Raw genomic sequence first — 15,484 nt, forward strand, 5'->3', positions numbered from 1 at the left:
AAAATCCAAATCAAACAGAATTAATTAAATTAAAATTTTAAATTAACTAAGTCAAATTTTCAAAATCGAACGAATTCAATTTAATCTATCTTTTCTTACTCTTAAATATAATCATGAAAATAAATAATCATCCTAAATTAACTTTATAATTTAACTTCCTTCATGGAAACAAATTGTAAAAGAGATAGGCATAACCAATTTTTACTATAATAAAAATAAATAATCATAATTAATTACCCCTAAAAATGTATTCTTTTGATAATTAAAACACCGTAAATAGAAAAACAAAATTTGCAAATTAGAGTTAAAACATTTTGCATAACTTTGAGAATAATTGAATTCAAACTCTAAAGTCTCCTTAAAAACAAGTTCATAAGGACATTATTTTTTAAAAAATAATAACAATAATAATACTAAAAGGACACAGAAGACAGAAATTTAATGTTTGAAACCAATTAGTTTGAAAAATACGAACTAAAAGCTGTAGTGATTTTAGATAGAATTAATCTGATTTCAACCAGAAACTATAATTAATTATAATAAAATTGAAAATGAAAAAAAAAAAACTAAAACAAAAAAAAATCTCTTAATTTTGAAGCATCATCTCTTGGCGAGAAGATAAATGGCAGCAGCTATTCCAGTGAATGCCACACCAACAGATACCAAAATTGTTGTTCTTGATGGTCCTGCACTTCGCACAGGGATTTCCAGTAGATGCTTCATCTGCAAGATAAAGAAGAGATCATATGAGATTCATCGAGTAAAAATTATTTATATCGACATTCCTACCACACGCAGACACAGTAGATGAATCTTTTTATTGAGAATGTGTAAACATACATCAAATACTCGTGCACCCGAATCCAAGTAATAGTTTGACAATGACAAATTCAGATCACAGTAGATTGCAAAGGGCTGCCCGGAGGAGGTTCAGTGTGCCTGATATGAAACAACTAGGTTTTAACTTGTGTGGACTGGGTCGAGTTTGGCCGGTAGAGATTTGATCGGGTTCCAGTTCATCCTAACTAGTACAAGTTCTGACAGGTTGCAATGGGTTTGAATGGTGCAATCTCTGCTTGTTCAAAGTGAATAGTGCGAGGTACAAACTAACTATTATGGTTGAGTTGCCGAAGTAGGGTTTTGGAGTAGGAAGTGATGTGTTGTGTGGTGTCTGAGGTGAGGGTCTAGAGTGTCAAGCCAATTTGAGTAACGCCAAATGACTCGAATATAAATAGTATGGATCCTATAACAGTCTAAACAAATGACAGTCCAATGCATGAATCCCCCGGGTCCCGAGGAAGGATCGCACCACATTAGGTCTATTGTACACAACCTTACGTTACATTTTGCAAGAGGCTTTTACTACGACTCGAACCCGTGACCTCAAAGTTACATGACAACAACTTTATCATTACGCTAAGGCTCTCCTTCCATCCTGCAATGGTTTCTCCCGATAAAAAGGGCGAAGTTACACATGGATCGAGCAATGTTCACACTACGTTCGTCATGCATCCATCAATCCACACCACGGGAAATTTTACCCATAAGAAAAGAAAAGAAATTTAGAGGGACATGAAAAATGAGAGCAGACCTCAACGGGCTGTTTCCAGTTCTTCTTTATTCCAGCTAAATGTCCTTTGCCAACAACTGCAACAACAGATGAGTGTTCTCTCGCGACATTTAGTAATGTAGAGGACATGTACCTGCGCGCACAAGTAAACATTAAACTATGCTGATGAGTATGACAAAATCATCGATAAATAGGGAACAATGTGGAATCAGAAATTGATGCTTACATAAATTATGTTGATGATCATGACAAATTACTGACAAAACTACAAAATGAAACAAAGCAGCTATTTTCATCAATAAATAAGGAACAATGTGGAACCAGAAATTGATGCTTACATAAACTATGTTGATGATCATGACAAATTACTGACAAAACTACAAAATGAAACAAAGCAGCTATTTTCATCAATAAATAAGGAACAATGTGGAATCAGAAATTGATGCTTACATAAACTATGTTGATGATTACAACAAATTACCAACACAACTACAAAATGAAACAAAGGAGCTATCTTCATTGATAAATAAGGAACAACGTGGAATCAGAATTTGATGCTTACATATCTCTCTCATGAAGAAGAGTATCAATTAGAGTTGGGAATGCCTTGCTCATCTCTTGAATTACAAGAGTCAGCATGTCAACATTATCCATGTCCGCCAACTGGAAAAAAAAAAAGAGAGAGACAAATATTACTGAAAATGCTACTAAGGGTAAATTACAATTTTACTTAAACAATAGGATCCTTATTTAATATTAAGTTACTCGGCGAACTAACGTTTGTAACTGAAACACAATGAAGGTGCCAACTACCGAAAGGATATTGAGCTTATCTGATTGCTAGCAAACTAAATACTAAAGTTAACTGATTGAGCACATACACCAAAACTTGAGTGATTAAGAAAGGGATCAATATGATCATCTGTATACTTAAACACTCCTCACGAGTGGACAGGCTGATAGGCCTGGCTCAATTTGACGAACAACTCTGCTTATGGTCTCTGCTGATAGCATGTTAAAGTTGACCCTGATCATTTATCCAGAAAGTTTGCGTATGTTGGAAGGAGAACAATCACATTTGCATTATTATTGTTTTTTTTTGATAATCTAAGTGTTCGGGCTTCGCCCGATTAATCTTGGAGATAGATGGCCTACCCCTAGTTCACCAAAAGGGTAAATCTAGAGCATAGCTTATGCACACTCAGAAGTCGATCTCTAAGATATTCGTCCCATTTGGAATTTGAATCATGACCCTCTTATTTGTTCCTCCAAGTGTTTTAATCACTGCACCACACCGATAGGGGCACACATTTGCATTATTGATAGTACATAAGTAACGACAACAAAACCAATGAAATATGAATAATACAGACATAATGTGCAACGATATTTCTGAGTTTACAGCAGAACCTACAGGCAATAATGAATGGTTATTGGATACACAGAAGTTCATGTTATACAATTTACTAGGCAAAAAATAACAGATTTTAAGATCACTTCGATCGTCGGAAGCTTCAGGTATTATGACATATTTGACATGGTGTGAAATGAGCAACATGCACGCAGACAAGCAAGGAAAATGGCAGTATAAGAAATCTCATTCTTCTTCCAAAAGGGGTATCAAATTATGTATTAGCAATTGAGGGTTCAACATACCATCTTATTTAGTTCTTTGGTACTCGGTAAACATAGTGTTTGAAAGAGTATGCTGTACAAAAATTTTGTTCTAGCCCATAATGACATCTTCCCCCAAGTTCTTTTCAAGGTAATCTGCAGACATTGTAAAAAACAAAGTCAATGAGCAAAGAATGTGAAATTAGTAGATGATCGAATGAGAACACTAACAGTTAACCTCAAATACACTCTTCAATTATTAGCCACTAAGTTTATAAAAGAAAATAAAAAAAAAACTTTACTAATGCATGCATACAATAATCTTTCATAAAAAAGACCAATCTATACAAGATTATACAATAAAGAATAGAATTTAAAAGTATACAACGTTTATACAAATAGCTTGTTGATGACAAAGAAGGCAGATCAAACATGGTATAACAATTTCATAATAAGGTGTATTGAGAAGATATATTGTACATGAACAGGACGGTCACCCAGGATAACTTTGCCTCCATAACTCATTGCCTCTTCATATGCTACTCGGAACTCAGCACCTGGAAGAACTTCGAGTTTATGAGCAACCTAAGACGGAAACCATCTATGTTAAGGCCAAACATCCTACAAACAACAAATAATATAAACAGTAAGCGAAGAAAGGAAGGGCCATGCCTTGGCAAGAAACCAGCTGTAAAGAATTCCAAAAGTATTCATCTTCTTTTTCTTCCACATGTCAATCATTTCACTCATAGTCGGAACCTGAGGGGGAGAAAAAGAGAAGTAGCATCGTAATATGATATGCCTGGTACTGTTAAAGAGAAACTGCTGTAAGGCGCTAAGATCCCCATGTTGCCGGCGTTTGGTGCTTGCCTGAGCAATTCAAGGCACTTGTATGGACACACAAATTATCAATGAAACCTGAGTTTATTGTTTTTTAAAAAACAAAAATAAAAGCAAACAACACACTTAAATCAAACCTAAATCTGAAATGGAAATATTACTTTGCCTAATATTACCTCAGAAAATGATTATCAAACTCACAGTTCACAACAAGGGACAACATACTCGAGAACATTCAATTCCTAAATACTAGAATACCAAATACTCACCATTCACCTATTCCTCTGATTTTTTTTTTCCTATTTTTTTCCATCAAACTATTTTAATTATATAGTAAACCATGCTTTCCTTTTTGCCAGGAGTCCACTGGGCCACCTATTGGTTCTAAAATTTGCTAGACACTAGTCGGGCGCCCAACCAACGCCTAGCGCCTAGGCCAGGACTAGGCGTCGCTAGGCGGATTCCACGGTATCAATATAAATTACATAATAAATTACATTCTATAACTAACACAATAACATCAATTTAAAATGAGTTCAAAATTACACAACTAATAAAATATCACAAATTTATTTTACTTTTTCTTCTCTATAATTTTCATTAACTTGTTCATCATGGACACAAACTCAATATCATCACTATGATCCTCCTCTTCTTTTTCGGATGAAAAATCGTCCTTGTGAAGTTCTCTCACTCATGAGTTTAATGCTAGCCACTAAGGAAAGCCAACAAATCGATGTTCTTGTTGGACCAAAGTTTAGGGCTTATAAAACTTGAGCCCAACACAAAAAAAAAAAAGTTTACATTTCAGTTTTTTTTAATTGAGCTTTAAATTTAAAAGCCCAACTAAAAAAATCATGAAAATCCTGCATTATTTCCACGGCGCCTAGACAATTCAATTGATTAGTCGGCGCCTAAGGCCACCTAATCCAGCCTAGTCGCCAAGGCCACCTAGGCTGGCCGACTAGCATATTTTCGGTGCAGCTGGATGGCGCCTAGCGCCTAGACGGTCGCCTAGACCGATTTTTAGAACACTACTATTGCCTAATAGCAAGCAGTCACCTAGGTGTTGCAACTAACGCGGGTGTAGATGTTGTCGAGATACTTGGAGTTCACCTTGACTAGATGCCTAGCTACTTTCAGTAACACTGGAAATTCAAATATTATCAATCTTCATTGATATAATTTGTAAATCAGTATAATCATATGAAATAAACTAAACAACCAACGTTTTGGAATGCAAGGATGTTGGAGAAATTAAAGCTATATCATCATTGCAGGTCTTCCATGACAAAAGAATGCAGCTCCAAACTTGGTACATGATCAAATTTTCATAGCACATGATAATTTATCTTTCCTCCAATATTTTCCTTCACTACATACTGCATTTTTCAGACACCCTCCTTTAACGAAGTATGTTATGGAAGTCTGAGAAACAAATACTACATTCCTTATTTAGGAAAAATTGAACATTGTTTCAGTTTAGATAATGATATGACTATGCCAAAAATGAACGAGAGAAATGATAAAGATAGTGGTAATTGTTTATCCATAGGATAACTTGTGAAAATTCACTATCTAGAAGAAGAGAAATGCCATATGCAGAACTTTCAGCAAATGTTTTTACTAATTTCCTAAATCTGAAAGAAAAAAAAAAGTTCTTAATTCTACTAAATTTAGAATGACATATATATCTGAAGGGCTAACTATAACACAAAAACACTATGATTATATCAATATATTGTTAAGAAAAGCATGAATTCAGACACATCATTTCCTATGGAAACATGAATTCAGAAATGCATGAGTAGAAAGAAATTGATTAAAGAAATTAGACAGAACAATACAACACCTGAAGATTTTGCGGTGCCAAAATGGCAACCCGGCTTGCACATAACTCCAGGAAGACAACCTACATTGATAAGACACAAACTTTCATATTATTCTCTAATGCAGTCTGGCCAGCTTGCTAACATGAGCAATTAAACAACTTGTGTAATTCAAGAGAAATGTACCTGAGGCTTCAAGCAACTGATGATGGCTTGAACTTCTTTGCAGGACTCCTATCCGGTGATGAAAAAGGAGAATGAGATATAGTTTACTTTGTGCCAGACAAGTCAACTCATTCATAGTGAAAATTGTCAGACAAGTCCAATCATCAATGTTAAAATTTGTGCATAGTAAAAATTGATATATACCCATGAGCATCTAGTGTTAAATTTTTTTTATTATTTTTACTTCCTTTAGCCTAAACACTAAACCCTAAAAAAACTGTGTATATATATATAATTCAGATGTCTGAATTTCACCCGATTAATCCTAAAGAGATAGACGCCTTCTCCCTTGATTCACCTACCGGTTAAATTTGGAGCACATTTATGCACACTTAGAACTCAGAAGCCGGCCTTAAAGATATTCATTTCATTTGAAATTTTATGAACACTAAGCCGATCTTGATCTTCTTATTGTTCCTCTGAGTGCTTTATCTCTGCACAACACCCGTGAGGGCATGAAAATTGGTATTTGAATAGATGGCAGCAATGTTTAATAATTGATGCAAACATCATCTCTCTTTATGTAAAGAGATTAATCGGTGCAACGTACAACAGCAAGCATTAATTCAATTAACCATTCATTTGTTTCTTCCCATATTCTTATCTATGTGCGTTTCTTCTCTCCCCTAATTCATCAAAAATATACACTTCGATAAAAACTAAGAAATCTATTTAGAAACCTTGATTTCGAATATAATACAATTTATCATCAGAAAGGAGAAGAAAATCCGGGAAAAAAAAAGAGTTTTTTTTTTATTTGAAAGATGCCTAGAGAGAGCAAGGCACCTGAGAAACATGGGCGGTGCCGACAAGGTAGACATCGCAGGATCCACCTTCGGCCGACGACTCGCACTCAAGGAACACTACGCCCTTCGCCAGATTCTCCGGCAACTCTCTCTTCTCCTCAGTCGCCGAACCCTCCTGATCTCCCGATTGCAGGCCGCTCGCGTCCTGCTCCACCACCTCGGATGATATCCCTTCCGCCGCCTCAGGGAAGAGATCGAAGTCGGGCGACTCGGGTCGTTCCGTCTGAAGCGACGCCTCGTCGGGGGAAGATTTCGAGACATGGACGTAGTCGGCGCCGAAGGGGTCTGGCCCCGGAGAGGCGGATCCGGCGGCCTCCATCAGAGGGCGGAGGCAACGGTAGCTGGAACTGGAGAAGGAAGTCGCGAAGGGGGAGGAGGGCGAGGGCTGGGGGAGGCACCGAGTTGAGGCGCGGGCTCGGTGGCACGACGAAGCGCGACTCGGCCGAGTCGAGCGGCAGTGAACGTTAGCCGCTTCTTCTATGAGTCACCTCGTCTGGCTTCGATATTTATAGCGACCGGTTCAGTGGACCGGGCAAAAGACCACATGGATCTGGCTCAGGAACGGTCCGACCGGGACAATATTCTTGTCCCACATTGCTAAGTAATCTTGATGACTTGGCTTACTCAGCAACGCATAATTTATTGAAGATTTATAATATTTGGTATATTTTATTTTTACAGTTGGCAAATAAATAAATTTATTTTAAATTTGAAAATCTGACTCGCTTTGGGGTCATTTGAACACCTTACGTGACCACTTTTGATAAAATTTAATGGTTTTTAAAAATTATTAAAAATATATATATATTCCAAAATTACTCTTGTTCAATATTATTTTACTATTTTTTAAAAAAATAATACTCTAATTAAAATATATTTTAATTTTAATTAACTATTCTACCCAAATTGGTAATAATTTTAATCATAATTATTCTACCCAAGAATGACGCTGCAAAACCTAAATGTGAAATTGTGGGGGAGAACGCTATAGAGTTGAACAGTACAAATGGAACTAGAACCACAAGTATTATAATCAAAAGGTTTACCCGGGCCACAAATTAAATCACTGCATTGCACATGACAGTCGAGCAATTCGTCGAATATGGACGATCGACGACAAATCTGAAGATCACGACTCGATCTACATCGTTTGCCCTTCAAGAAAAACGGGAGAAAAAAACTGGAAACCGAGGAAGGGCAATGCTTGTTGCATCATAAACCACGAAAAAACACACCTTTCCAGTGAAATAGGGTGACAAGTACAGCTAACACCGCCCGGAAAACCTCAAAAAATGTGGCGTAACGGAATTGTGAAGGAGACGCTTCGGCGAGGAGCACGAAGGAAGAGGAAGCGAGCAAGGAATTGGATGGCCGATCTCAGCGAGGACCGCAGAGACGAGGAAATTGGGGAAGCTTCGAACGCGGTGAGGTTGTTGCGGAGATGAAGAAAACGAACGGTTTTGTTGGTTTTATAAAGTGATGTAAACGCTAATTAACGTGGGATTAAAGAGACTCTGCTGCTCTGAGGCGCCTCAAATGCTATTCATGTCAGACTTAACTTTTACACTTCACTCCTAGATATACATTAATCCAAATAAAAAATATACTCTGAAACAGAATTAGCATAATTAAAATAAAATAATTATTAATTAGATTTTATCTAATCAAAATTACAATTTAATCATGCTCTCAATTTAGACTTCTAAAATATATTTAAGTTGAATCAACACCTAAAATCCCATAAGGACTCGTTCTCACTGGATCTCTCATCTAATTACTTATCTGACCTTATTTGTCAAACATCTGGTCCTCCAGACCTGTTTGGATTTTTTCTGATTTCGCTTAATGTTTAATGAATTTGATCTACTAAGACTTATATGCAATGCTGAGTTAGTACAATAGATATAAAATAATAAGGTAAAATAGTATTAGTAGTATTAAGAATTTGCTGGTCTAGTCGACCGTGCTCGGTCGATTGAAAACCAGTCAGTCACATATACTTGGAGTTTACTCCTCCAAGATTTCTCATTACATAGGGTTACCTCCCCCTAAGGTTGCCTAACTTTAGATTTCCATTGTCTGATTTCACTCACTAGAACTTTCACCACTTAATTTCACTCACTAGGCCCTAACTTCACTCATTATGACTTTTATTAACTGACTTCACTCACCAAGACTTTCACCACCTAACTTCACTCACTAAGACTTAAATCAATTTATAGTCGATTAAGGGCCCGACATCTAATATATGTACGATTGGGCTTGAGGCATTGTTGTACAATTTCTTACCATTTACCTACAAAGAAAGTCATAAGACGGACAAAATTCAACTAATTCAGCTCATCAAATTAATTATATTACACTTGATCTTAATGAAAAAAAAATAGAAAAGGTACGCTTTTTAACATCACCAAACAAAACTATTTATAAAAACTTCTCCAAGTATTATCACATTTTTATATAAAAATATAAAAAATATTAACATAATTTAAAGTAAAGTCTAGATTCTTAATAAAATAGTAAAATTATAAAATAATTTTGAGCAAAATTACTTAAAATTATTTCATTAATTTTAACAAGTTAGGGAAATTTTAACAAATATTAAAATAATTCAATTTATTATTACTTAATAATTTTAATTATATTAGAACAGTTTAGTCAAAATTAATACGACAATAATAGAACAAGAATATTTTCAAAACAATTTTAACCAACATTAGATAATTGATACCAAAATAAATTTAACTATAATTAATAATTTTAAATATATTTGAGCAACTTTAATAAAAACTACTAAACATTGAAAAAAACTTTGATTTTTTTAAATACTCTTTTAATGGTAATAAAAATAAATAATGCATTCATCATCTTCTCGGTATATTTTTTTTTTAACTATTCATCTCAATCCCTTAATAAATTTAAAATAATTTATGTGATGATATGTTTAATTTAACCATTAAGTCGACTAAGCTACCTGAAAGATTCCGAATTTGGCTCGACCACGATCACATATAAGACTGTCTATTGGTGAAAACAAACTACATAAATTTCGCCGCAAATTACTTAGAAATAAGCTATCTGATGATCACCACTCAACTCAAAAGTGAATATATATATATATATATATATATATATATATATATATATATATATAATATATATGAAAAAAAAAAACAAGAAATCTATGTTCATCTGCTGCAAATGAAGAAAACAAAGACAAAAAAACAATTTTCTAAGGATTAGTAGACAACCTCTCCCTCACAAAACTTCACTGAACAAGCGACTAATGTAGCGAAAACAACAGGTTTGATTCGATGTGGTTCGTGAAAATGATCGAACTATGAACTTCCTGATATGTAAAGCCTCGACATAATAATGTTATTTGAGGTTCTATGTGTGAATAAGCTGACTTGATGTCAAATTAGTTGCTTAATAGCATTGTTAATCATTGTGATTACTTGCAACTGATGTGGCATCGAGGAAACTAATCAACCGTGATAGCTATCTGCCTCACCACAACAACCATAACAATGAACTTTGAATCCACCTAAATATGGCTAGCAGTCGAACTCTTGTGAATGATAACTTTCTAATTGATGTAGCCTCACGGTGACTAAGCAACCTGCCTCATCGCGACGACCATAATAATGAACTTTGAACTAATTCACATGCATAAGCTAAATATAACTAGGCAACTAAGTAACCTCATTAGTACCCTATCTCGTCTTAACAATCATACAATGAACTCTGGACTTATTTGCAAGAATAACCTCAATATGGCTAGCTATCAGAGTTTTCATTAAAGACGATAACTAACGAACCATGTCAGCAACCTGCCTCACCACAACACATGTATAACCTCAATCTGGCTAGGTCTCACAATTTTTGTTAAAGATAGTAACTAGCCAATTGATGTGGCATCGGCAAAGTACGCAGTTGTACAATCTAAATATGGCAATGCAACTAAGAAACCACATTAGTACCCTATCTCGTCTTAACAACCATAACGTTGAACTCTGAACTTATTCGCAAGTATAACCTCAATACGGCTAGCAATCAGAGTTTTGTTCATTAAAGATGATAACTTGCTAATTGATGTGGCATCACGGCAATGAACCATGTTAACAAACTGCCTCACCACAACATATGTATAACCTCAATATGGCTAGGTCTCACAATTTTCGTTAAAGATGGTAACTAGCCGATGGATGTGGCATGGACAAAGTAAGCAACAAACTACGATCCAGAGTTTATAGCTAAATTCAACATAGCATAGAAATATAACAACAAGCTATATCGCACTGGCTAAGAACATACCATAGAAGTATAAGAACAACAATGTAATTGATGCTATATCGCATTGGCTAAGAACATAGCAAAGAAGTATAAGAACTGCAATGTAATTGACGCTATATCACATTGGCTAAGAACATAGCATAGAAGTATAAGAACTGCAATGTAATTAGCACTATATCGCATTGCTAAGAACATAGCATAGAAGTATAAGAACTACAATGTAATTAGCGCTATATGGCATTGGCTAAGAACAAGCTAAAGGGAGGCCACCAGAACAGGGGCCAAAGTTAACATTTTGATATGTCACAAACTTTTGTTAGGGTTAACTTCATAAAGCAATTAAGCAATGAAGCATAAAACTCATGAGATAATGTAGGAACAAGAATCAATGGAGAAACACAGGTAGCAACTTCGAAATCAAAGCATTGAGATGAACCAGAATATCACAAGATACACGGCAACGAGTCGTAGCTATGGAAATTCCAAGATTTGTTACGATGCAAGAGATAAATTTAAGAGGGGTTTGTTTCGGAGAGGTACCACCGGTTTAAAAGACGATACGGAACTGAGGTGCATCCGGCCCGGCGGCAGGGATGATCTCCCACCGGCACGGCTCGAGCTCTTCGGACACCGGGCAGTACCCGGCGAGCGTAATCCTGTCGCCGGACGCGGCGACGGATCCAAACTCGAAGACCGTCACGTCCATCGGGCGCCGCGCCTCGACCGCACCGTTCATACCGGGGACCTCCTGCGCCATCTCGGCATCGACGTTCGCCGGCGAAGAAGTAGGCGGTGCCGTCGCGCCTTTTCCCCTCCACCACGATAGCAACCCCATGATTTCGATTGGGAGCGAAGGTCACTAGGGTTTCGCCTTGAGCCCGTGAGGTATAAACTAGGCAATATAACTATATAAGTGGATGCTGCTTATCGGCACCAAGTGGTAGCTACCCGCTTCCTACCGTTGAGGTGATTTCTTAAAATATAGCAAGAACTAAAGGAGTAAAGGACTATGTAACCCTAGTTTTTTTCTTTCTTAGACCAAAATAAAAAATAAGAGATAAAAATAAAAAATAAGTCTATTATTTTTTTATTAAAATAATCGTCATTTTTTTATCTACTTTTTTTTTCAACACAGTAGTAACTAGCCCAAACTGTTACGACTTGTATATCATTTATATTCAAAACTACACGTGTGGTAACTCTGTTCAAAATTATATATGTAATAATTTTATTTAAAATTATTATAATTTGTAATTAATTTCTTTTAAGTCGACACAACACAGAATAGTTCATGCTCATATCAGCCAGTGACCGCCCAAACTCTCTCTCATCGACACAAATCACTGATGAAAAGCACAAAACAAGCTAAGGAGTCTGATGCTTGTGTAACAGCACAAGCACTCAATTATCCGAAGAACTAGATCAACACTAACACTGATGCGATCGATCACAATCCTTTTTTCATGTGTCGAGCAGAACGGGAATTGGAAGGTTATCTTGTTCAGTTATCCTTTCCCTGAATGATTCAGGAAGCCGGTAATTGCATAGGAATATGATGAAAATCAGCAAAGAGTGATAGGTTTGCCGCAAAGTTTCCCGACTTCTTCTTCGAGAAGCTGCAATAGGTTAGCTTTTGTCCTCTTGTACACCCAAGTGTTTGCGGTTGCATCCCAGTCGAATCTTGAAGGACCACTGCAAGAGATTAGCAAGATGCATGTTACATGTATAGATCATGAGAAGTCTGGGAGAACATGATTGGCGAACCGGACAAAAGGAAAAGTCCGTAAAGTCGAAAATTTAGGAAAGAAATCACTAGACGAAGACGATGATGCCATTAGAGGATAATCAGATTTGCATGCACAAAGGGGAATCATTAACATGAGTTGGACTGAAGCTTTATGTTATCAAAATGTCCAAGCATGAAAGATACAATTAAGATGTCGATCAAACATGCAAAAAATAATAATTATACTGTCGACATAAGATAGTTTGGGTTTATTAATAGGAACTCATGGAGGAGTCTAAGATGACATTATCGGATGGCATTGTCTATTATGAATCTCCTGTGTATACAGGATATGACCTTCTAATTAAAGATCCGAGAAGAGGTATCTTATATATGGTTATTAAGCTGACCTGCTCGTACAAAGTGAGATAACATCAAGCTTGATGGAGTTTTAGCATTCGCAGTAACAGATTAGATCAAAGCACGCTACATATGAATAACCGAGAACTACAACGAGAAAGGAAAAATGTGAACGTTCCTAAACACACATCGCAGTCAGAAAACAAATTGTCAAATAGGTAAACCATCCAACAAAGCTGAGGTCCTTGCTTATTGCTATTTACAGTGTGAAACTATCATATACCAATGAGTAGGCAAAACTAACAAGTCAAAGGCAATTTCAGTTGAACCGAATGCAAAAAGAAAGCATTTTTCAGCGAATAATTTAAACTTCCATGATGTGGGAAAGGTAGGAACAACTATGAAACCACACAGCTTTAACAATATAAAGATCAAGTTTTAGTACAGCGAGCGGTTAGATTAAATGCAGGATTATAGAGTACTTGCATTACCTTACTGGTGAAGATAACCAGATCTGTCTGTTTGGAGTTTGCTTGTTTATCACATAGGTGCCAAAAGTCCCCAAATTTAAGGTTAAAACATGATTCTGCTCAAAAAGTATAGCATCTATCAATTTAGTCAGCTAAAATATGTGAAGATAAACTCAAAACATTGAAGAACTCCATATAATCTCACCCCGTAGTCGATTTCATAGCCATCGAGTTGTACGGCATCACCATATTCCTTCAGATAGAAATGGGATTTTGAATGTAAACTAATCAGGTGTGCATTTTGGGGAAAAAAACAAGTGCTGGAAAAAAAAAAATCTATTCAGTTTTAGTTTTTCTTTGACTTCACCTCAAACTTCTCTAGTAAATCATGTATTGTTTCATCTGCTAGTCTATGGAACTCCTCCTCAGGCAAGAGGGATCTGCAATTGAAAAAGGAGCATCACATAACATTGACGAGAAGGAAAATGTCGATCATTCACATCAAAGAGAGCGGGAAAAAAGATTAATTTTTATCAAAGTCGAGTTTTTAGTAGAGTGGTTTGGGAAAAAATTAAAAAATTGCGAAGATAAAATCATCTTTAAACCAGAAGGCAAATGGAGGTTGGGTGAACCAAAGAATTGGTTTTAATTAAAATCGAATTTTAAGTAGAGTGTTAGGGAAAAATTCAAAACTTGCGAAGCTAAAATGGATCGATTGGGGGAGCGAATTGATCAGAATCGAGCTTAGTAGATTGGTTAGACCTAAATTCAAAATTTGCAAAGATAAAATTGGATCTTTAAACCAAAAGGCAAACGGATTCATGGGGGAAATCACAAAAATTGGCTTGATAAAATCAAGCTTTGAGTAAAGTGATTAGAACCACACTCAAACTTATCGAAAACCAGAGAGCGGATGGATCGATTGGGGAACCTAACAAATGGATTTTATCAGGATCGAGTTTCGAGTATACTATCAAAACCAAACTCGAAATTCACGAAGACAGATACGATCTCTAAACCAGAAAGCAAACGAATCGATTGGGAGGTAACCACTCACCGGGGGTCAACGACGGCCGGATTCTGCGCCTGATCGAGAACCGAAGGCTGAGTGGAGAAGAAAAGCCTATATTGGCGAAGGAGTCCGAGAGGGCAGCGAGGCGTAGGCGGAGAGAAACCATCGACGGCAGCGATAGAGGGCGCTACGGAGGCGGCAAGCCGAGTCGACGTCGGCGGAGCCCTTCTCGGCACGCGTTCGAGAAGCAGCCTGCGAGCGACGCGCAACGACATGGAGGAGGAGGAGGAGAAATTAGGGCTTGCAGAGTTTAACTTATTTAATAAATTAAACTGAGCTTAAAATAAATTAAACTACTAAAATAATTATTCAAATTATTATTCGACTAGATTGATTTGTTTACCTTAAAAATTTATTTAGTTGATTAATAAATTTAATATTATAATATTTATTGATTTATTTTAGTTTTTTTAGGATATCAAATTTTTTAAAAATATATATATAATTTTTAAATTTTATTGATATTATTCATCATTTATTTATAATTTTTATTTATAAATATTAACGAATTTACCATTTAAACTTATTTAATTTAATAATTCATTTACAGCCTTAGAAAAACATTTTTTACCACGGACTCAAATTTTTTAAATAAATCAATCATATACATACCATTTAAAAATATAACAAAACTATGAGCTAAAATATATAAAAATATATATTAATTATTTATTAA

General features: G+C 35.9%; 3 protein-coding genes across 3 annotated transcripts; all 3 read right to left on the reverse strand.

Annotated features, from left to right (window-relative positions):
- Nucleotides 1-475: 475 nt before the first annotated feature.
- On the reverse strand, nt 476-7,379 carry LOC121976311 (traB domain-containing protein-like). Its single transcript, XM_042528427.1, has 9 exons — nt 6,865-7,379; nt 6,040-6,087; nt 5,877-5,936; nt 3,857-3,943; nt 3,665-3,769; nt 3,227-3,340; nt 2,133-2,233; nt 1,592-1,703; nt 476-723 (listed from the first exon to the last, which is right to left on the reverse strand). The coding sequence occupies exons 1-9, from the start codon at nt 7,201-7,203 to the stop codon at nt 601-603; spliced, it is 1,089 nt and encodes a 362-aa protein (XP_042384361.1). The 5' UTR covers nt 7,204-7,379; the 3' UTR covers nt 476-600.
- A 4,196-nt stretch (nt 7,380-11,575) lies between these two features.
- Nucleotides 11,576-12,078, reverse strand: LOC121977905. The gene has a single exon (XM_042530306.1). The coding sequence runs from the start codon at nt 12,013-12,015 to the stop codon at nt 11,728-11,730; it is 288 nt and encodes a 95-aa protein (XP_042386240.1). The 5' UTR covers nt 12,016-12,078; the 3' UTR covers nt 11,576-11,727.
- Nucleotides 12,079-12,398: 320 nt separating this feature from the next.
- Nucleotides 12,399-15,055, reverse strand: LOC121976313 (frataxin, mitochondrial). The gene is made up of 5 exons (XM_042528428.1): nt 14,794-15,055; nt 14,104-14,176; nt 13,942-13,989; nt 13,758-13,852; nt 12,399-12,872 (listed from the first exon to the last, which is right to left on the reverse strand). The coding sequence occupies exons 1-5, from the start codon at nt 15,021-15,023 to the stop codon at nt 12,743-12,745; spliced, it is 576 nt and encodes a 191-aa protein (XP_042384362.1). The 5' UTR covers nt 15,024-15,055; the 3' UTR covers nt 12,399-12,742.
- Between the last annotated feature and the right edge of the window lie 429 nt (nt 15,056-15,484).

The sequence above is a fragment of the Zingiber officinale genome, chromosome 4B (assembly GCF_018446385.1).
Source record: "Zingiber officinale cultivar Zhangliang chromosome 4B, Zo_v1.1, whole genome shotgun sequence".
Taxonomy (NCBI): Eukaryota; Viridiplantae; Streptophyta; class Magnoliopsida; order Zingiberales; family Zingiberaceae; genus Zingiber; species Zingiber officinale.

Coding starts and splice junctions, on each gene's coding strand:
- LOC121976311 (XM_042528427.1), bottom strand. CDS start 7,203: ATGGAGGCCGCCGGATCCGCCTCTCCGGGGCCAGACCCCTTCGGCGCC. Junction 3,770..3,856: donor ACAGCTGGTTTCTTGCCAAG/GCATGGCCCTTC, acceptor TTTCCGTCTTAG/GTTGCTCATAAACTCGAAGT. Junction 724..1,591: donor ACTGGAAACAGCCCGTTGAG/GTCTGCTCTCAT, acceptor TTTATCTTGCAG/ATGAAGCATCTACTGGAAAT.
- LOC121977905 (XM_042530306.1), bottom strand. CDS start 12,015: ATGGGGTTGCTATCGTGGTGGAGGGGAAAAGGCGCGACGGCACCGCCT.
- LOC121976313 (XM_042528428.1), bottom strand. CDS start 15,023: ATGTCGTTGCGCGTCGCTCGCAGGCTGCTTCTCGAACGCGTGCCGAGA. Junction 13,990..14,103: donor ATTTACTAGAGAAGTTTGAG/GTGAAGTCAAAG, acceptor TTCTATCTGAAG/GAATATGGTGATGCCGTACA. Junction 13,853..13,941: donor GCTATGAAATCGACTACGGG/GTGAGATTATAT, acceptor CTTTTTGAGCAG/AATCATGTTTTAACCTTAAA.